Source organism: Cyprinodon tularosa, unplaced genomic scaffold (assembly GCF_016077235.1).
Source record: "Cyprinodon tularosa strain WSP-4 unplaced genomic scaffold, ASM1607723v1 ctg1167, whole genome shotgun sequence".
NCBI classification, from domain to species: domain Eukaryota; kingdom Metazoa; phylum Chordata; class Actinopteri; order Cyprinodontiformes; family Cyprinodontidae; genus Cyprinodon; species Cyprinodon tularosa.
The window spans coordinates 97,501-119,794 of NW_024037967.1; the positions used below are offsets into that span (position 1 = coordinate 97,501).

The window sequence follows — 22,294 nt, forward strand, 5'->3', positions numbered from 1 at the left end:
TAGGGACATGTCCCTGCCAAGATTTTGGACCGACCTATTTGTCCCTACCAATAATTCCATTTGAATAACATGTTTATATAACGTGTTAATATAACATGTCTATAATTAACAGTTCAGCGTGGTGGATCACTGTGTGTGATCACAGCCTATTCTTTTTCTCTCGCAGCTTAGTGGCTGCTGCGACTTGCTGCTGGTATTTCCTGTCCTTTAAAGTCAGTAACTGAGCTGTTTAGCTCCACTCTCATTGGTTGTTTTGCTTCATAGTTCTGCCTTCTCTCTTCCTGATTGGCTGTTTTCTAGTCCGTTGTGTGTGCGTGCTTGGAGCATGAAATAAGAATTTTATTCACACTAGTTTCTTCAATTAATATTAGGATACGAAACTAGTCCTAATAAAAAAAAAACTTAATTCTATCTACACTAAAACAGGTGAAAGCTGCTGATTGCTGATTCTTAGCCACAGCCGACTGATAAAGAAAATGTTTAAAATAATTCATTGCTATTACTGTTTTTATTCTATGACGACCCTTTTAGGCAGTTCAGCTATAAATAGCAGGTGTTATTTCTTTTATAGAGTATAACCACACGAGATGACGCCTAAACATCTGCTATTATTTGTGTAGAAAGCATAATTATGGTTCCACATAATGTTGCTATTTCTTTGACTATTTCTACACTGAAAAATAGGATGAAGCTAATAACAAACAGAGGAACACTATTTACATTGATTTTATTTTATATAGATTTCCACATAAGTTAATTGTTACAAACATTAGTGTGTAGTAGAAATTTTTGAATCTGGCTGTTTATTTTGAATATTATTACATTACAGACAATATTGTGTTATATTTTCTTTTAATAATTGTTAAACGTGATTTTATATTGGAATAAATTTAGTCCCATTCTTAGTGTTGTGTTTTGTAGATGATGCCACTAAATGTAAATACAATAAATGTATTTGCGTTCCTTGAATGTGTTATTTTGCGTTGTTTAATGTTACAGAGAGAGCATTTAAAAAGTGTTTAACCTGTTTACCTTTGCACAATTATACATCTTCAAAAGAAAATACAGGATAAATCCACATATAACGAGCATATTTAGACTATATTTGGTTAAATTGGCACATATTTACCCTCTGTCTTAGTCACTGGTAAGTTTAAATGCAAACCTTTTCAAAGTGGAAAAAAGTCCTAATTCCACATTCATCAGAGCCAGTTACGCTTCAAACATTGATAAACAACATCTAGTGTGTGTAGTGATTATAAAGTAGTATAAATGTAGCAAGAAATGTATATTTTTGCATAGGTCAAATGACATTAATGAAACTTAGGACCAATAGTGTCCCTAGCAAAGTGGAAATAAAACCTTGGAAAGGTGTCACACTCAACAGGTTTAAAAAGATTATAGTAAAGCAGTAGGATGTAATAACACACCAATTAATTGTTCTCACGGTGCTGCTGAAATAGTTTTAAATTAAAATAGTGTAAAGTGACTTCACACCATGACCCTAAAGCAGCGGTCACTAACCCCCAGTTTCCACATCCTCCATCAGCGCCCCGCTCACGTACGTCATGCGGATCACTTGTCTTTCATGTTAACCAATGAGAGCTGTTCCACATCCTCCGCCACTCCTCTGCACGTCTCCTTCCATGTACGTCTTCTCTGTCCTTCACCGTCAAAATACTGAGCAGAGCTATTTTTTGCTCTGCTCTAGGTCATGATCTGCAATTGCAATCACACCAAACAAAATTAAAATATAGTAATATCAGATCAGGAATTACAAATTAGAGCACAATTCTTATATATTCCCCAAAACAAAGAGCAATTAATTAAATGATTGGATGCAAACTACTGGTTCTTCAACAAACCAGGAAGCAGATTTCTCATCTCCATCTAAATATCTATTTTACATCCAGGGGCTTAAAAGTTTAATCAAATCCAGTCGAAACTTGTAAAAGTGCCACACAAATTCAAAACAAAGTTCTTATTGCAGGAATGGATGAAGAGATGCTGCGTTTGGAGGCAGAGAACAAACATAGTTCATACAAACCACGGATGATCCTAGTTATCCCTGTTACAAAAATCCACAACAAAAAGAAAATATTTCGGTGGAAACTGAACATATGCTGGATGCTGATGGGCTTTTTTTAATGCGTCATATTAGATTAAGCTTTCACAGGGTTTATACAGGAATGACTAACTAATTTAATGCTGTTAGAAATACCTTTAATGCCATCAACAACTACCATGTACACAAGTTATTAGTGTACAGGAAATAAGGAGCTGTAAGCACAGTTCCATGACTCTTGTATATATATATACAATTAAAACTTATATATATATAATATAATATAATATAATATAATATAATATATATATATATATATATATATATACAATTAAAACTTATATATATATAATATAATATAATATAATATAATATATATATATATATATATATATATATATATATATATATATATATATATATATATATATATATATATATATATATATATAATATCAATTAAAACTTATATATATATATAAGTTTTAATTGAATGAGGTATTTCTGAATTTGAATTTAAAGGAAGAAGAAGATAAAGGAAGTTTGAGGAAAAATATTAATGATTGATATTAATGATCTTCCTGACCAACAGGATACATGAAATAAACATTGGTGATATTAGTTGTTTATCAACCAATCAGCATCTGACAACCTTTTTCTGCTGATGTCATTCAGGTATTATGGGCTATAAAAATTATATTGAGAAAAAGAAACACAAAGGATACCAGCATGTCCATAAATATGTTGAAAAAAAATGAAATCATACATGTGCCGCTATTCTTTATTTAGTGAGATTTGGTTATTAATTACATCTAATAGGTGGCAATGTTCCCAGATTTAATCCCAGAAATCTGGTCTCCTTACTCTAACATGGATGTTCAGGGGTTGAAGAGAACATTTTTCTGGAACGTTCTCAGATGAGTCTTGAAGCAAACCAGTAGGCCCCCTGGGCACGCCTGATTACCAGTTTAGTGGTGATGACTGTAGATACCTGAAACTGGAATTACAGTTAGAATTACCTTTAAGTTTTTCAGGTGGGTGTGTTTCACAAAGCAGGTTTACTGAAAACTCTTAAGTTTTCTAAACCTAAAATCAGGGTAACCATTTCTCACAGAGAGTCTCATTAACCTCTTTTTTCTGTTGCCATAGTAACATTGTCCTCAGAGCTAAGCTGGTCAGCAGCAGGTTTTGTTCATTGAACTCAGGGTGTCCTTTGTCTTCGTTCTCCTTACACGTTGCTTTATTTCCTGATGTAGTCAGGAGATTTTTGTCGTGGTTTTGTGCAAACAAAAACAAAAAAATCATTCACTAGGACCGTTACATACATTAGGTTTTAAAACAAACATTGCATGTCCGTTTGACGAGGACCTAATTAAAGTTGTAGGGAAGTCATATTTAAGTGTCAAATCATTCTGGCTTAAACATATATAAATGTGCTCTTTATCAGACATTGATATTGTTCCCAAATTTTTTTTAAATTTCTATTTAAAAAAAATCTTGTCTTAAAATCTGTGGGTTTTTTTTCCTTATCTTATGCAGGCCAGCTAGTTATACGTCAGCCTGAACACCTAAATTCAGCCAATCATTTATCAACGGTCATCTGTCCATCAAATGTTTTCTGTCATAGCATCTTGATTAATATGTCGCAGCTAATATACGCAACGGTTGAAATAAGAAATCAGAATGATTTCCTTTCCCATTGAGTTGCATCCCAGTGTTCACTGGGATGGACGTCTGTGTCTTCAGCAGGCGTAGAGCTAACAGAACTGGCAGCGTTGCGAGGCAAGGGCTCAAACATGTACGGCTGGAAGCCTTCTACACCAAACCAAGCTTCTGCCACCCTGGCGTCCTCTTCCACAACATCTTCGTCCCCGCTTTCCTCCTCTAAATAAAAAATGGATGACGGAGGAGACTCATCCACGACCTCCGACACTAAACTCTCCTCCTCTTGCATGTTTCCTCTGTCCATAGCGTTCCTTGACAGTGTTGTTTCTAAGTCACCAATTTAGTGCTACTTGGTCCCAATGGAATTTCCCATTGGGAACCTGCTAGCACTAAGTTGCTAACTGGTTAGCAAGATGCTTCCGACGAACCAGCCACAACCAAACTTGCTTGTGAACCTTCCGCCATAACAATCCTGCCCTCTTGATAATCGACCAATCACATTCACTTTATTCACTCGTGTAAAGTCGGGCACCACTCGGGAGAATTCGGAAATGCCACAATTGGAACAGCCGATTCCGTACAACTTTAAAGAATGATTGGCACTTTTTCGCAGAATTGAATATTTATAGGGTGAGAATTCTACAACTGCGCTGCCCTTTACTGTATGTGGGGTAAGCAGGAGCACAGAGCGAAGGCAAATCAGGGAGAGGAATTTATTTATTTGTTTATTTTTTTGTCCCAGCTTTTTATTGTCATTACACTGTTGCAAGTACAGACAGCGAAATGAAATCTCTGCATTTAACCCATCCCCTTGGGGAGCAGTGGGCTGCCATTGTGTGGCGCCCAGGAAACAGTGTGGGGTTAAGGGTCCTGCTCAGGGATCCAGAGTGGCAGTCTGTGGGAGTTGGGCTTGAACTGAGAACCTCAGGATTCCAAGCTCTATGCCCAGACCACAAGGCCACCACTCCCAAAACAAAACACTCATATCCAAGTCATTTACTTCTGTTTGGATCATGTGGGCTCTAACTGCTGCTCAGTTATTGACTCGGACTAAAGTTAGATAAGAAAAGACTATGCTGTGCAACAATGTAAGCAGTAACATTAAAGCTATGCCTATTTTAGGTATGTTTTTTATTAACACCAGCCTTTCTCCGCTTCTTAACATTTCAAAATGATTATTTCCCATCTGGAAATCAACAGCAAACCAGTGGACAGCCTTCTTCTAGTGTTTTTAAGAGCGATAAGAGGTTTGTTCTAAAGCTGTCTTCCTTTTTATCCTGAAAGCTGGAACTTTAAACTAAAAGCAAATTAACCAAATATTAAGTTTTTCCTGTGCATTTTAACCTTATAAAAACATAAACAATGTTTCAGTTAGTCAAAGATACTTTGAATTCTCTGCTGGGTTAGTGAGATCATTCTGACTATGTGGGTCAGGCAAACTTCAGCGGAGCTGTTGCCATGGTTCTGTAGTAAACAGCTCCAAAGTATCATTACAAAGGATGTTTCCCTGGTTACTGCTACAGCAGCAGTTCATGCTTTTGATCTCCTGGACCCGCCTTCCTCTGACAAACATAATCTTGTCCCACTAACCTGTCAATGGCCCAAAATAGGTTCAGGCTGCTTATATTTAGGGTTATATAATACTGGAAATTTCCTTTCACTGATTTAACACCATGTGGGCCCAACTTCGTGTATATCTTAACTAAATCTAAAGCTTTAAATCATGTCTGCTTTTTGTTCTAATAGAATGAATGTTGAACATGAAAATCAGGCAATAGAAACATCTAGATCAGGGAGATTATCTTCGCTAAAAGCTGATCATGCTCTGATTGGGGTCTGACCTCTTTAAAGCTGCTGTGGGTTCCAGTCTGACCTCTGACCCCTCTGCTCTGTGCTGGTTCCTCTCCTGCAGATCCGATCAACATCACAGCAGAACCAGGACAGAACGTCACTCTGCCCTGTAGAGGTTCTGACCACAGAACCATCATAGTGGTGGAGTGGAGCAGAACTGATCTGGGCTCAGAATATGTCCTTCGCTACAGAGACCAGCAGTTGGACCCAGACTACCAGAATCCATCTTTCAGGAACCGAGTGGACCTGCTGGACCCACAGATGAAGGCTGGAGACGTGTCTGTGGTTCTGAAGAACCTGACGACTGATGACAGAGGAACATATGAGTGTCGGGTCGTTCAGAGAGGAACCAGACGCAGGAAAAGAGGTTCTTTAAAGACCCGACCCGTCAGCAGCGTGGTTCTGGATGTGGTTCCATCAGGTCAGTTTGTTCGGCTCAATTTAACCTAAAAATTATTTTCATCAAACATCAAAGTTTATAATAAGATTAAATCTGAGCTGTAACTGTTCAGAACTTCATTCATCATCTGCCTACAGCTCAAACTTACTGCTGGTTCTGTTCTGGTTCTGTTCTGCAGGAAGTGAAGATGGAAGCAGAGAGGATGGATCTGTTGGACTGCTGGTCGGTCTGCTGTAGGTTTAATGATCTATAAGAGACCAGGATGTTTGCAGCAGCTTTATGGACCTCCTGCTCATCAATCAGCTGTGGAGCTGCACTGACCTTCAGAACCCGGTTCTGGTTCTAAGAGACACAGAACATCTCAAGCCAGAAGACAATGAAATTAGTCTTTCATGTTAGAGGGAAACATGTGGCAATGACTGAAAGTAGAAATTATTTACAGCAACAGATTTATTCCAGATTAGAATTAAGATTCTGAAGTGTTGCAGTAGATTAATGAAGGAAAGTTTGTTTTCTGTCTTTAACTCATCCCTTAGGGAGCAGTGTGCTGCCCCCTGCTGCCACTCTGAGGAACACACAGGGAGAGAGCCTTCTGGGTATAATTCATGGACCCGAGTTTCAAACCGGCAACCTTTGTAGGCTCTCCAACCACTAGGCCCCTGCTCCCATTAAACAAACCTAAAACATGTAGAAGTTCTGGTTGTTTAACCAGGATGGTTGTGCTGCTGGCAGGCCTGGATCTGTACTGGACCTGTGGTTCCTCCTGCTGATGGACTTTCTGTGTCACGTATTTGTCTGGTTTAACACCTGAACTTTCAAAACGTGTCCTTAAGTGTCTTTACAGTAATGAGGTCTATGTGAGCCTTTTTTGTCTTTCTGCTCCTGCTGTTTAAAAGGTCTGCGTATGGAACTGCTGACGTACATCCAGATGATGAAGCCTTTATAGCAGGCGGTACCGCTCATATTATGGCCTCTATGTTAGGCTTCAGCAACATAGATTTATTTAGAATTAGAAATGAATAAAGTTCTGTAGCAGCAAGGTATCAGCCCTCAATCTTTGATTTAGTCCATCACCTTCACAGTGTCCCATTTGCTCTGCCTGCTTTACATTTAATGGCCACTAGATGGCAGAGAGGAGCCAGAAGAGAACCATAGTCTGTTGGAACATCTCAGGTCCAAATGTTCCTCTGTCCCTAATGCTCCCATTTTTTCTGGCTGACTCTGAAGCTTCACTAGCAGAAAGCCTGACTTCTCCATAAAGTTTTATCTGGAGAAAATCGAAGGATCCTAATGGATGTTAGATGAACCTCAGGTTTAGTAAAAAAAAAAAAAACATTCAACATGAAGATAAATCAACCTATCTGAGTGTATGTGCAGCACTTTGTATTTATTTTGTAGTTTGTGATATTACTGATGTTTATTGATTGTTGATGTTTATTTTTTCTAGTGTGTGTGACTGTTTCCTTTTATTTTTTACTCACCTTAAAGCAGTTTAATATAAGTATTTAGTGCCCTTATATTACAACTGATCTGTATTGACTAAAAAAGTGTTTTATAGGTTAGATTTTATAATCTGTCAACATCAGTTTTTGCAAAGTCATGTGTTTTGACATGACCTCTGCTCTAAAAGCGGCTCCCTTATTTCAGCATGAACTGCATGGAGCTTAATGCTAAACCTACGATGTTCCTGACAGGATCCATGAACTATGAGCTTAATAATGGGATTGATTTCCCATTAATGCTGTGAACAGCTGTCATGTATAAGGTCATCACAGTGCTAATTAGAACAGGAAAGAATAACAGTTTTGATACTGAGGGGATAAAAATGTACCAATAGTTGAAGGTATAAAAAATATTTATTCATATTAAAAACTCACTGTTTTACATCTCAAACAAGCTTCCTCGACACAATCCCAGACACCAGGTGACTAAATGTGTCAATGAATGAAAAATAAATAACCCAAATGTAAAACAATTTCTCTTGTTTTGATAACTATACAAAGCACTGAAGTTTATTTGATATAATCAGCAAACAGGTTGCCATAACTTAATTTTAAAGTCTTTGAATGAAACCATAGCGAGCTGCTGCTGTAGGAAATCATAAACTATGTGAATGACCTATTTAAACAAACCTGAAGAGGATTCAAAGAGGAACTGAAAATGTTTGGTCACCCACATACCATTTCATGTGTTCCTCTGAAACTAATAAAGTCTGAAACTAATAAATAACCTCCAGGAACCAATCAAACGAGTTGATGTTTGTTTGTTTGCATTAATCTTAAGTACATTTCATGTCTGCTGCTTGTCTTTAATCCTGTTTGTGGGTCCATGGACACAATTAACCATGTTAGACTCATATGTGTGTTTAAAAGTAAAAAAAAAATGAACCAACAAGTCATCATACACAAAGAAAAAAAAAAGCAAGGTTCACACTTTTTTTCACCCTGCAGCCTGCTGCTGCTTCCTCTGTGGGTTTTTTCTCTCTTTGCAGTTCTGAAGTGAGGTTTGTTTTAACCACAACCTGAACAAACAGAGCTGGAAGTATTGTGAAAGCCTCACAATGCATCAAGTCAGGTGAAGGTGACAGACTGCAGAGAAGCATCATTGCTGCTGTGACTTTATAAGCAACCCATGAGAATAACTCCACCTATTAATTATTAGTCTATCAGTAAAGACATCGATGGCAGCCGGTGTTATTGCTTAGATTTTCTCAGGGAGGAGTAGATGGTGTCTGGCTCTGGTTGAGGCTCTGAAACACAGTTAAAGGATAAAATGAAATATGCTTTATTCTAATAAAGCACATAGCAAGACGTTAAAGCCTCTTCTTTGTTCCTTACCTCTGTTCCTGTTTTCTCTGAAGCCTATCTGTCCATAACTGATGTCTTCTGTTCTCACGTCTGAATAAATGACAGCTGGATCCTCCTCTGAAAAACCACAAGCATCATGTTGACACAGCATGAGCAGCAAAGGAACCTGTGGTGAATGACTTTATTCTCATTGTTTATGGGAAGATTCAAGTGAAGACAGTTTTTTTTTTCTTTCTAACACCTCTAGAGTGAGAAATGTGACACCTAGTTTAGTAAAACTGTAATAAAAACACCTGTGGTAAAAGTAAACATCCTGTTGGTAGATCATGCTGAAGGTATGCCAGGCTCAGCCCATACCATGAGTGGTATGGAGCTGCTAGTTCCTTTTCCTAACAGTCTAAATATTAAGATTGTCTTTCCAAAAACAAAGTTTGAAAGCAGAGAACCCAAAGGACTGTTGGTGGATCATTCTGTCTTCTAGTTAATGCAGGATTCCAACAGTCTGATAAAAACGTCTTAGCTTGTTTAGTTATAAGGCATCTCACCTGTGGAACCAGCTCAAAGTTTTAATCTGAAAGTTAAAAACTCTGTCTGCTTTTAAAACATTGCTTTTTGATTAATCTTATAGTTAGAGTGGCTCACGATATCCTGAGCCATCTCCATAGTTATGCTGCTATAGGGTTAGGCTGCAGGAGGACAAAAGGTAAACTTTATCTCTGCTGTCTGCACTCTCTTTATCCCTATGCAATTCCAGGATCTGGCTTCTCTCTCTTTAGAAACAAAGTGAAACCAGGACTAAACCCTGTCTGGATTGGAGTTTGCATGTTCTCTCTATGCATGCATCTGCATGCTCCAGGTAATCTGATTCCATCCTGCAATCCAGTAACACACAATGCCGCTTGTGTCTGTCTTTTCAAGCTCAGATGAATTTTGATTCTATTTCAGAGATTCCGCTTTGAATTTTCCCCAAAGCAGATGTGTGTTTTACTTTACCACCATGTCTCTCTTCCTTTCTGACTCATAACATTCAAGTTAAATGGCGGCATAGGTCCAACCAAAAGAAAACAGTGCTCTACCTAGATGGAACTGCAGAAGCACAAATGCATAAAATCATGAATATCCGAGCTGGCACCATGCATTTCAATATGTAATTGCTATGATTTCACTTAATCTTAATTTTCTGTCTGATCGGATGTTAAATTGTGTCTGGTTTTTTCCAGGCTTAAGTGTCCAGTGACACGAAAAAGAAAAAATAATAATTTCATGAATTGGTAGCAATTTCATCTGTTCAACATCAGGTTAACATTTCCCCCAAAACAAAGTAAAACATCTGCTTTGGGGGAAATACAAAGTAAAATCTCTAGATAGCAAAGTTAACCAGAAAGGTTTGTCTTTGAATGGGTTTGATCATAAACACATGTTACATATATGACAAGTGGGGCAGAGCTGGACATACACACTTAATAAAACGTTTCAATAAAAGTGTGTTTACTCATGGTAGAAGCTCAGGAGCACAAAAAACAGATGAAGTTAAGCAGCATCTCTAACGATCTTGTTAGAGCCGCAAGTGCTGCTTTAGGTTTACTGTCCAGCTCGTTTGTGCTGTGGGAATTTCTGGTTCATACTGTCCTGTAAATACTCAATCTCACACAGTGAGCAGTTGTTCACCCTCTACCCATCAGTTTGACAGAAAAAGAAAAACAGATTGGCATTTGCTGACTCTGACACAAGCAGTGCTTTTTGAAATTCGGATCAGCTGGACTCAGTGAATTACCAGAATTCTTCATCATTTAACGGACCAGTGACCTGTATAGGATGTACCTCAAATCTCACCCGTCCAAGAAGATAGTGTTACATCAACTGTAGCCTTATGAGAATAAGTGGGTATACATAACACATAACTTCCTGATCTTCCTGCCTTTATGGGGTTCATGGGTGAGGCCTCATGAAGTTAATCTTATTTCTGGAGCCACATTCAGTAATTAGGATGTGGGTCGGACAGAAGGCTTGAAGATAGAACCAATAGGTTGGTTTTCCAGTACCCAGTGTCCCCCCACAAGTGTTGCTGCCCCAATGCTCAGTTGCTTTTAACCACAGAGCGGAGAACACAACATTTGGTGATGTTTTGTACCTCATTTCACCAATGATGCATATAAAATATATAACAAATTAGGTAGATGGAGCTACATAAAAGGAAATTTTACTTTTAGCAGGGAAGATGGACCTTTATCCAAATGATTATCCCATGTTGACTGACTAGATAGTTAATTTACTCAACAGCTAGTGTTTAGTTTAATTAGTGAGACAATAGAAATATAGAGAATTAGAATAGAATTCAACTTTATTATCATTACACTGTCATGAGTACAAAGCAACAAAATGAACTCTCTGCATTTAAACCATCCTCTTGGGGAGCAGTGGGCTGCCACTGTGTGGCACCCAGGGAGCAGTGTGGGGTTAAAGGAATAGTACACCCAAAACATGATTAGCCTTCATTTTCTACTCACCCCCATGCTGAACAACACTGGAGTACTTTTTTGATATCTCAAATGCATCTGGAGATCTGGGAGGCTTCTTGCTGTCTGCTTACATTCAAATAATGGAGGTCTATGGCGCCCGAGGCAGAAAGGTCCATAAAAGTCCACAAAAACGTGTCAATATTCCTCCATACTGCTCGTCCAATGTATTCCAAGTGTCCTGAGTGGGTAGCGTTCATAATTTACTCGAAACGAAGTCATTTAGAATGTTTTTAGAGCATAAACAGTAGTGTATAGGATTTCCTAAAAGCGCGCATCTGAGTTCACGAGTCTACGGAAACCGCGGCAGACCAAACCAGATGCATTTGAGATATCAAAAAAGTACTCCAGAGTGTTGTTCAGCATGGGGGTGAGTAGAAAATGAAGGCTAATCATGTTTTGGGTGTACTATTCCTTTTAGGGTCTTTGCTCAGTGACCCAGAGTGGCAGTCTGTGGGAGTGGGGCTTGAACTTAGAACCTCTGGATTCCAAACGCAATGCCTTAACCACTAGGCCACCATCCCACCCAGAAAAGCACATCTCTGGGGTAAGATTCCTTGCAGGAAGTCATGTAATCTGGTTCGGTGACTGAAGAGCAAAAGTTACCAACAAGGTTTCCAGATTACTGTAGTTTAAAACTAATATCTGAATTTAGTAATAAAGGGACTGCAGCTACAGGTCTAACAAACTTGAAAGGGTGATGAAGGCTACATGAGCAGTTTAAACAGCTGGTGTTAGGGAGCTAAAAAATGGAATACTGTACCTCTGAGGTTTGTCTTGTCATCCATGTGGCTAATGGTTATTTCTCCATAACTGGTGTCTTTTCTTCTCACTGTTGAGTAGATAATAGCTGGATCGCTCTCTGTGAAATTAACACATTTAGATGAGATCAGAAAGTAAGAGCCTTGCCTTTTCACACAGCTCTCTCTTCACCACAACAGAATGGTGCAGCGTCAGCGTTAGCAACAGACGCACCAATCCGTCTTCTCATCCCCTGCTCCATTCTTCTCTTACTTATAAACAGGAAACCAAGACACTTGACCTCCTCCACTAGAGGCAGGAACTCTTCTCCAACCTGAGCAGGACAAGCCACCGTTTTTCAGCCTTCCTTCAGGTCTAAAACCATGGCGTTGGACTATGGAGGTCTGAACAGCTTAAAAATGTGCAGTTGTTAAGATATTTGGGGAGGAAACAGGTTCTGAGAGCCAGAAAAGTTAAATATGTGAATCAGTTGATCAAATCAATGCCTGAAGCTGGTAAAACAGTGTTATCATCCACAGTGAAACAAGTCCTGTACCAACATGGGCAGAAAGGCCACTGAGCAAGGAAGAAGCCATACTTTCTCAGGTAGTTTCAATATTCCTAATACTATTATTATTATGTATTAGTATTATTATGAAAAGCTTTCCTTAGGTAATATCTTATGTGATTTGATCCTAATAACCATTGTTGTACTTTAAGGCAACAAGGAGGAAACTTACACGCCTAAGAAAATCATCACAGCTGGGAAGTACAGGGGTGCAGGACTCATGATGTGTTTGCTGCATGAGGAACTAATTTGGACTAACAAATAAAGGGTATAATGTGGAAAAACATTATATGATACAATCTGCGGAGTTACGGAAAGGAACCAGCCAGGAAGTACAAGCTTGGGCATAAATATGCTCCTTTAGATGGACATTATGAGCTGCTCAGTGGCGCAGTGGGTAGCACTGCTGTCTTGCAGCAAGAAGGTTCTGGGTCCGATTCCCGGCCCAGGGTCTTTCTGCATGGAGTGACGTTCTCTCCGGGTACTCCAGCTTCCTCCCACAGTCCAAAAACATGACTGTTAGGTTAATTGGCTTCTCTAAATTGTCCTCAGGTATGAGTGTGTGCGTGAATGGAATTGTTTGTCCTCTTTGTTGCCCTGTGATGGACCTGTCCAGGGTGTACCCCGCCTCTGGCCCATTGATCTGCTGGAGATAGGCACCAGCAGCCCTCGCGACCCTACTCGGGACAAGCGTGTCAGATAATGGATGGATGGATAGATGGACATTGTCCTCAACCATAACAGTACATTAGTTAAAGGTTACTTTAACGACAACATATTCAGTATTTTGGCATAGGCCACATAGAACGGTATTATTGACAAAATGGGGCTGGTTACTTTACGCTCCTATTTTCTTCTTCACTTTCATCACTCTGTGACATTTATATACAGTATTAGCCAACAATTCAATACCTAAAAAAGTATCTAATAATAACTTTTAATAATTTACTTTAGATTAATATATCTTCTAATCAAATTTGATTTCAAGAGCTGTTTTTAGTTTCTATTTCAAGTATTCAGGCAGACATTTCCTGGTCCTTCAGCTGAATTGTTTTCATCAAAAACAGGAAACTATAGACGACCACAGAGCTTCTACTTCACTAAATGAAGAGACCAACCACCGGAATAAAGACCAACATACAAAAAACTCAAAGTCAACTCCACAAGTAATCGTTAAAGCAAAACCTGACAGACTGATATGGTCATTACATGGGTATGTTAATCAGTTCAAGGTTAAATACAGCAGTGATGTAGGATTAAACCATAACAATTAGATGTTGAAATGTAAATAGTCCTGGTCATGAAGTATATATATATACATCGAAACCCTAAAAGCCCTTTTCCACTTTGTGAAAACATTAAAGATACATTGTAGCTGTTAGTTAAATCTCATCTGCTGTCAGTCTTTACCTGTGTTTGACTCAGTCCTCTCTGGCTGACTTGATAGGTTGATGTCACTATAGGTGAGCACGTCCTCTTGTTCTTTGTCATCTGGAATTATCCCAAACCAGGATTGGATCAGAGCAAACAAACCTATACTTGTTGACAAATGCAACACTTATTCAGCTTAATAAACCTGTTCTGGTAAATTGTTTTTTTCTCACCTTTAGGCCTGTTACCAAAGCACCGGATCACCAGAAAAACTACCAGAACCAGTAAACACAGAGATGCAAGAGGCAGCAACAGGTAGAGAAGAAGAGAGGAAGAGGAGCCTGGAGGAGCAGTGGGAGGTGGGGAGGTGGGGGGTTCCTCTGGAATGAAAGATAAACTTGTTAGCTTCTGGAAGCTCATCTCCCTCCATCACAGGGAGGACAGGACTCTGCAGGATCACTGATCCACCTCAACACAGAGACAAACTACAGCATTTCATCCATTTCCACACAGCTTCATCAACACTAACTCCACAGTCTGATCTTACCAGTGACAGTGAGCTGGATGCTGCTGCTGGCTGCTCCCTCTCTGGACGAACACCAGTAAACTCCACTGTCATGTAGGAACAGGTAGCTGATGTTACAGGTAGAACCAGCTAGTTTCCCCCATTCTCCACACTGAGTCCTGGTTCCTCTGGTTGTGTTCCTCCATACAGTCCATCCAGCAGAGCTGTTGTTCTCCTCACAGCTCAGAGACACAGAGTCTCCTTCGAAGAACTGAGATCTGCTGGGACTCACAGTCAGAGCAGCTGCTGGAGAGAAATTAGCATTTAAAGAAGTTTCTTTAAATTATACTAATAAAAATGATCAGATCTTGTTCACCAAACGTTCATAGAGCTGTAATGTTTCTGTTATACCAGAGCTTTACTGACCTTGGATGTTTCCGGTGAACTGCAGTGAGATCAGAACTGTAGAGTAAAAGAAATTCAGTTTTGTTTGATTGAACTTAAATAAGATCGAAGATCAAAAAGCTTTAAAACCTTTTAATGCTCGGACACTCTTATTCATGAAAAGTCAGAACTCAATTGGTCACTTAACACCACTTATCTATGATGATTATTTCAATAAAGAATTGTGTCTGGAAAATTGTATATTGACATAAAAGTATGTCCCAGTCGTACCTTTTTCTAAATCTAACTCCATGGTTTTGTGAAAATCAAAGTTTATTTTAATCTTTACCTCTGTAGTTTCTGTTGATATGTCTTTATTTTATTGTGTAGGAAACAGAACTATGAACCCACTGTGTGTTAATGCGGCGTCTTCAATGACATACCAGGTTCAGATCTGTTCCACTAAACTACACAGTGTTTTTATCCATCATTTTAATTCTCCTTCTCCATCTTTACTTCAATACTTCGGGTAAAAAATAAAAATAAACCAGTTTCTCTACTTACAGACCAGACAGTGAAAAGATGTTTCCTTCATTGCAGCTCTGAGGGATTTGAGCAGTTTGATATTTTTACACTGAAACCATCTAAAGCCCGCCTCTTCCTGTCAGTGTGAGACTGTGACATGTTATGGTCTATAAACCACAAAGATATTTCACATAAACAGGCCCCAGCAACGATAGCCACAGATTAGATAAAAAAGTTAAACAATACAGCTGCTCAAATATAAGTTTATAAATGGTTTAGAGGTCTCATGCCTCAAAAGATTCTGTTCAGGTTTGATTCAATGGTGGTTTTAATCAACCTTAATGAACCTGTCCAGTCTAATGCAGAAGCCTCAATCAGCAACCATATATACTGAACCGCATTGAATAAGAAAACCCACAATCCTTTGAGGGAAAGGACGTAAAGGCAAAGCCCACCTCCCAGATTTGAACAGAAACATCTGCAGCTGTTACACTCTGTGCAGCTTTCACACATTTTTCAAATTCTCTTTATGTCGTCCAAGAGCAATCTGTTGATATTTATGACCTAAATCCAAGGATGTTTATAGAAGTTTATATTTGCAAACTCTTGTTGGTTGGAGCTTTTGCTCACTCACCATGATTGTCTGTGCAGATCTGTCCATGTAGTTATACATATTCTTAGGTGTGTTGCACCAAATTTCTGTCTGCACAGACGCCACGCAGAGGGGCCTGGAAGCCACAAATAAGGTGATTTGGCCGTGTGTATCTCATGGACACATACAGCATAATTAATGTTCACAGCTTCATGTTTAGAGTTTCATAATGAGAGGTTCAGCCTTTCCCTAAAATAGTATAACTCAGTTTCTTGTAGGCAGCTGTCCTGTTTTCTTTCCCACCCTGGATCTGTTAATCTCATGAAAGGTGAAGGCAGAGAAGCTAAGAGCTACAACTCAGTCTGACCTCCATAATCCAGTCCTGGTGTTACAGCAGATTTAACCTTAACATCATTCAAACTCATTGTTTTTCTGATGAAGGAGTTGGTTTGGATTCAGGAAACTAGTTTAAGTTAGAGGTAGAAACAGGAAGAACCCTTTAGAGATCAGTGAAGTAGCTGCATGAGGAGGAAACATGCAAACATGCTGCTGTCTCTAATCAGATGATAACTCAGTGATACTTCCGTACTGATCTGTAAATGTTGTACTGTACGCTACTGTAATAAAGGTGGAATATTTCATAAATTAAGTCAATCAAGTCATCTCAGTAAACAAAACAAGTGGCACATTTGCATAATCGCTTGGTTGAAAATCTTATTAAACTTCTCTTCATGCTTTTCTGAGTTTATCTGCAAAGGTAGGAGCTCTGAGCACACAGAGCTCTTTTAGCAGCACATCTTATTAAATCCGTACTCAGAATCCAGAGAATCTGAGGTTTCCTGCAGCTTTACTCCAGGAGGGCAGAGGAGGCCCCCTGCTTCAACACACCTGGATCCCACTAAAGATCCCCCCCCCCCAGCAGAACCTGATGAGGAGCTCAATCATCCAGAACCAGAGAAGAACTACAGTCTTAATGAACTAGAATATCCTAAATTTAACCAAGCATATAATTCAACGTGACTGAGCATAAGGTAAAGGTCACACCAGTCCTAAGCAAACCTGGCGCCCCCTGTCTGCAGCAAGTATTTCACACAAGGATCAGCCAACCCTGCTCCTCAGACCTCACTGCAGTGAGACCTTTCTCTGCTCCGGTACCAGTGAGTCAGAGAGCTGCATGACCTCTTTAGCCCATCCGGACAGATGCCTGATATTGACCCATTAAGGTATACGACATCAGAGACCTACAGATTTACAGGAAGCAGAGAAACTAGGACCTGTCTGTGCAGAGACACCTGGTGGTAAAAAAGTGACACTGAATCAGTTCATAGATTTAACATGAATAAGACCTACCACTGACAAGGAACATACAGTAAATGATAGAATCATTATTTTTCGGGAGGGATTAAAATATATTTCAATAAATTGAATACCAATGTTGATGACACAGAAGGATTCAGTCTGATGTTTATCTAGATCAGGGGTCACCAGCGTGGTGCCTGTTGGGCCCTCGAGGACCTGATGGAGTGCTCTCAGCATCTTCTGAGAACAGAGCAACTCACCTGTGAACTAAGTTTGAAATTTTATACTTCAACAATATTTAAGCATTTATAGGGATAAATGACAATATCTAAAAGCAAATGGGAAAAAAAAACTATAGAAATATGTTTAGTATCTATGAAATTTAGTTGAATGTTGACTCCTCCAGATCATAGGTCAGTATTGGTAGCCCTTCCTATAACTCAGTGACCATAAAGTAGCCCTCAGTCTTTAAATGGTTGGTGATCTAGAGTCTCAAAGTGTCATCCTCCATCATCTTGGTGTGTTACTCCATAACACAAGATTTCCTGCAGCTTCAGTCTTCCATTTATCCCTGAGCTGGAAGTTCTGGAGGAGAGCACAGGGGTGTGGTTTTTATGCATATGAAACATCACAAACAACGTTCAAAACGTTAAAAAGTTAAGAAAGTAAGTCTAAATAAAGAAAAAATCTCTCGTTAAGCACAGGATGAGGATTTCAGTTAACCCGGAGGTCTTTAACAGGGGGTCCGCAACCCCTTGGGAGTTCTCTGAGGTACAGCACGGGGGTCTGGAAAGCTTTGGTTAATTAGACTTTATTTTTATATTCCCCCTGCAACATTTTCCACCAATTGAAATGTCTTTAAATCCACATTAACACGAATCCAACAGACTGTAGTAAACAGATAAATGGAGGCAGAAGATGTCTTTCAGTCATCAATGCACACATTCAGCGATACACAGGAGCTCTTTCAAGCTGGGCACCGTTTCATTCACAACACCTGTCCCATCAACCAGGAATCAGAAATACTTTAATAATCCCAGGGAGGGATTACTTTAGTTACATTACTCCATCTGTAATAGAGTGACTGTAGGACCAGTTTTATAGAACACTATTTCATACAGTATATATAGTTAGGGGGTCCCTGCTGCATTAGTTTCGGGGTCCTTGGCCTGGAAAACGTTGAAGACCCCTGAGTTAAACTGTCCAACAGCGCCCCCGGTGGTATAATACCTGATTACAGGTCAGGTAAACAACAGGTACAGTATGCTTCAGGGAGACTGCGTCACTTTATTTTCAGTTTAAACATTTCACTTTATTCCTGCTTCCAGCGGTAAGAATCGTCTGTTTCTTGATTTCATGTTTAGATCTGAAATAGTTTTCTATTTCTTGTGTTGTTTTTCTGTTCAGTTAAATGTTCTGTTTTTCCTCCGCAGTGTGGAGCAGGAAGTCTACCTGTGATGGCTGGTCTTACCTGGCGCCTCGGAGCTCTGCTCTGCTCTGCTGGATTCACCATGATTGTTTCTGCTGGTCAGTAATAGTGAACAGTGAACACTAAGAGTGAACACTACCAGTGAACACTGACAGTGTCTGGAAACTCGGTTCTTACAGGTTAACCTTATTGATAGCTCTTTAATCGGGAGAAAACATTATAAACTGTTAAATTGTTTCCTTTTTTTCAGATGTTTCAGAAACAAAGGAGATCATTTCAGATTGGTCAATTTTTACGCCAAAAAAGAGTATTTTGCAACTAAAAGCCAATTTTAAACTGAAAGTTAAATTAGTTTTAGTATTATTGTGCAGTGTATGTGAACAGGTATTTATGTTTTAGACTTTTTTTTCTTTTTATTTCTTTCATCATAATGGCAGATCCCGCGCTGTGCGTAGAGCCGCATATTTTAACCGGGGCTTCAGTTTGCGGCTCATAGCGCAATGGAGAGAAAACGTGAGAAAACCACCTGTTATCTGACTGACCGCTCAATGATCGGGATATCTTGACATCTTATAACTCAGACGGTTGAGCGCGTGCAGACAGACAAAAATGCAAAACAACAGGAACCTCCTGTGGGTGGGTCTGTGGGTGAAATGAAACTTAGTTACATGAACACCTGAGCTGTCAGTCATTAGACAGGAATCTGTTTCCAGTCTAACTGGAGAATTATACTGATGTGGAGAAAGACCAGTTATAGGTTGTATATAAGCTATACACTATATCAATATATATCTGCTATAGTTTTATATCAGTTTATGCTGTTAAGAGGTTTTTGAGTATTTAATGGAGATAAATGTCATCAGCAGTCATCTTAAAGGAGACGATAGAGAAACCCAATTAATCAGGAGTGGCACTGGCAAGGAGCTTGTTTATGATGAAAAGGACCAATCAGATCCTCTCTTCTGTTCTTCTCCTCCTTTTTTCTGTTGCTATTTGAAACTTCAACCATGCTGCTGATTGGTCCCTTGTGTTTCTTTGTTTAGTTAGGGCTGAGTGAGCAGAAAACACCTGCATGTATGGACTCTGGATGTTTTAGCTTATGTTTGCCAGATAAAAAAGTATTTTTGTAATAAGATAAAGAAAATAAAAACAAGGCAAGACTGCTAACTTATTTCTAGGGGATTTGTATCAGTGATATAGCCTCTAAAGGTTTGACCTGAGCTTGGAGTGCCCTTCCTTCTCTGTCCTCATCATTCAGTGTTTGAACAGGTTCTTATGTTGCAGCAACTCCTGTTTTCCCACAAACATCCAGGGTTGCATTTTTTCTCTTTGTGGATCTACTGTTATGAGCTTCCACTGTTTGTTTAAAAGCGCGTCACGCTGTGCTTGACATTATTTACTGACACTCTACCAACTTACCAGGCGGAAGAGAAAGTAGTTTCCATTAAATGCATGCATCTAGCCAGTTTTCTTGTTCGTGAGCATTACTGAAAATGACTGTAGTATCAAAACTAATGGAATTTGAATTTGAAAATCTAATTAGGAGCCTCTTAATAAGGGCCTGCAGTTCTGGTATCTAAGGCATCTATATTTAAGCATTGATCCACACTTCACACTATGTATATGCATTAGTTTAAAAGTGAGAAATTCAGAGTGTGGCGTGTAAGCGTGCGCGCTCATGACACGGTCAATGCCTGAGATTTGAGTCCTGGTGATATTAACTGTTAAAGCTTATTTTAAAAAAACATACTTTTAGATTAAACTTTTTGTTGTGTGTATAAAAGTGAACCATTCATTATTTGAATCCTTAGCAGACCCATAGTAACTGCTGCTTCCTCCTGAATTAAACAAGGTCACTTGGTATCCACAAGTTGTACTTAACTGAAATAAGAGAGCAGTTGTACACCAGCATGTTATTTAGTATTATAAATATTATTCATTTATATTTTTAGTAGTGTGACATTCAGAATTAGTCATCTAAGAAATAACCATAAGTAGAAGTACAAAAGTATTTTGTGAAACTCCTTCTTAAATACTGAAAAAGTTATTTTATTTAGGAGTAATATTACTAAATAATATAGTTACTCTTGTAAAATATTAAAACACAGTATAATCATCTATTTGATGTAACTGTCCCACCCTCCTGCTGGGCTGCAGGGGGAAGCATCACCCAGAAAAGGGAACATCTGGTTAAATGTTTTCAGTTTCTTTGTTTCAGTTTTATGGAACATTTATTTGTTTTGTTTTTTAGGGGTCTAACATTATTTTTGAAAAATTAATGAATTTATGTAAGAAAGAACACAAAACAATCATTAAAATCCTGAGTTCCGCTCACATGAATCAGTCGGAAAGCAGCAGAACGGATCTATTATCAATAAGACAAGTTATAAAAATAAATATTTAAAATCAGTGTGACTCTCTCTCCTACAGATCAGATTAAGATACCAGCAGAAACTGGACAGCCTGTTACTCTGCCATGTAAACTTGCCAGCAGCAGCCAGGTTATAGTTGTACAGTGGAGCAGAACCGATCTGGGATCAGATTATGTTCTTCTGTACCGAGACGGGCGGATCGATCCCTTTAATCAGCATCAATCCTTCAAGAACCGAGTGGACCTGCAGAACAGAAACATGAAGGATGGAGACGTGTCTTTGGTTCTGAAGGATGTCAGGACTGAGGATGGAGGAACGTATGAGTGTAGAGTTGTTCAGACTGGAACAGGCCGCAAAAAGATTCTGATCAGCACCATCAGTCTGGAGGTAGCTGCTCCCCCTCCTGGTGAGTCTGATGAATCAGAACCTCCAGATGCCTTCTGGGTCCTGATGGTGGACAGAAACATCTCACCAGCTGCTCTGAGAGCAGATGATGTTCTTCATTCATCTCCTACCTGATGGATCAGAATAACTCCTGGTTCTGTTCTACAGGTCACCATGAGAAACTTATAGGAGACCGACCAGACCAGGAGGAGGATGACAAACACAGTGAGACTGCAGAAAAGGACGGAGGAACCCAGGAGACCCCAGCTCCTACACCACCAGCTGGTACGGTCTCCTCTCTACTCCTGCTTGCTGATGATGATGGTGTGGATTTCAGAGACCAGAATAAAGGAGAGAGTTCAGATTAAATCTGCTTCATCCAAGATGATTCACTGAAGGTTATTTTTTCTCTTCTATCTGCAGGAATCAAAGCTGAAGTGAAGAAAGATGGAGAAAATGATGATCTGGAGGAACAGAAAGCCCCATATGCTGAACCATTAAAGGGTTAGTCTTTGGTTTTCTTTTGTCATCTGATGTTTTTGTTTATTTTTACAACCCAAAAATCGTTCCGAAAAAAGAAAGCTGCTGGAGGAATCGGACACGGCCAAAGGCAGAAGCAGTAGCACATTTCTCCCAATAAAGGCCTGGTTTCCCCTCCTTCATAGCGTGAATGCAGATGATGCTTAGAGCGGATTTTTAACCTGCAGAGACATGCAGATCGTATCTGTTATGGAAACACTGAGCAGCACCAACATGCTTAATGTGGGTCAGAAGGTGGAACCAGTTCAGCTTAATGTTGATGATTGGATCCTCTGTCATG

At 39.3% G+C, this 22,294-nt stretch overlaps 3 protein-coding genes across 3 annotated transcripts in view; 2 read left to right on the plus strand and 1 right to left on the minus strand.

Moving 5' to 3' along the window:
• LOC119798324 (nectin-4-like) overlaps positions 1 to 6,218 on the plus strand; it is a 7,745-nt gene extending 1,527 nt beyond the window's left edge. The window contains exons 3-4 of the mRNA XM_038307737.1: positions 5,643 to 6,002; positions 6,160 to 6,218. Coding sequence (XP_038163665.1) covers positions 5,643 to 6,002; positions 6,160 to 6,218 — 419 coding nt within the window. The remainder of the gene's footprint in view (positions 1 to 5,642; positions 6,003 to 6,159) is intronic.
• A 1,595-nt stretch (positions 6,219 to 7,813) lies between these two features.
• Positions 7,814 to 16,071, minus strand: LOC119798331. Its single transcript, XM_038307750.1, has 8 exons — positions 16,033 to 16,071; positions 14,916 to 14,934; positions 14,532 to 14,795; positions 14,218 to 14,364; positions 14,024 to 14,104; positions 12,068 to 12,166; positions 8,819 to 8,905; positions 7,814 to 8,730 (listed from the first exon to the last, which is right to left on the minus strand). Exons 1-8 carry the CDS (start codon positions 16,069 to 16,071, stop codon positions 8,675 to 8,677), a joined length of 792 nt encoding a protein of 263 aa, XP_038163678.1. The 3' UTR covers positions 7,814 to 8,674.
• Positions 16,072 to 18,533: 2,462 nt separating this feature from the next.
• LOC119798288 (programmed cell death 1 ligand 1-like) lies at positions 18,534 to 22,045 on the plus strand. The gene is made up of 5 exons (XM_038307678.1): positions 18,534 to 18,619; positions 18,723 to 18,816; positions 21,149 to 21,496; positions 21,643 to 21,759; positions 21,898 to 22,045. Exons 2-5 carry the CDS (start codon positions 18,747 to 18,749, stop codon positions 21,981 to 21,983), a joined length of 621 nt encoding a protein of 206 aa, XP_038163606.1. The 5' UTR covers positions 18,534 to 18,619; positions 18,723 to 18,746; the 3' UTR covers positions 21,984 to 22,045.
• Positions 22,046 to 22,294: the final 249 nt, after the last annotated feature.

Coding starts and splice junctions, on each gene's coding strand:
- LOC119798331 (XM_038307750.1), bottom strand. CDS start 16,071: ATGTATAACTACATGGACAGATCTGCACAGACAATCATG. Junction 14,365..14,531: donor CATCCAGCTCACTGTCACTG/GTAAGATCAGAC, acceptor CTTTCATTCCAG/AGGAACCCCCCACCTCCCCA. Junction 12,167..14,023: donor GAGGACTGAGTCAAACACAG/GTAAAGACTGAC, acceptor TTAATTTCACAG/AGAGCGATCCAGCTATTATC.
- LOC119798288 (XM_038307678.1), top strand. CDS start 18,747: ATGGCTGGTCTTACCTGGCGCCTCGGAGCTCTGCTCTGCTCTGCTGGA. Junction 21,497..21,642: donor GGTAGCTGCTCCCCCTCCTG/GTGAGTCTGATG, acceptor TCTGTTCTACAG/GTCACCATGAGAAACTTATA. Junction 21,760..21,897: donor AGCTCCTACACCACCAGCTG/GTACGGTCTCCT, acceptor TTCTATCTGCAG/GAATCAAAGCTGAAGTGAAG.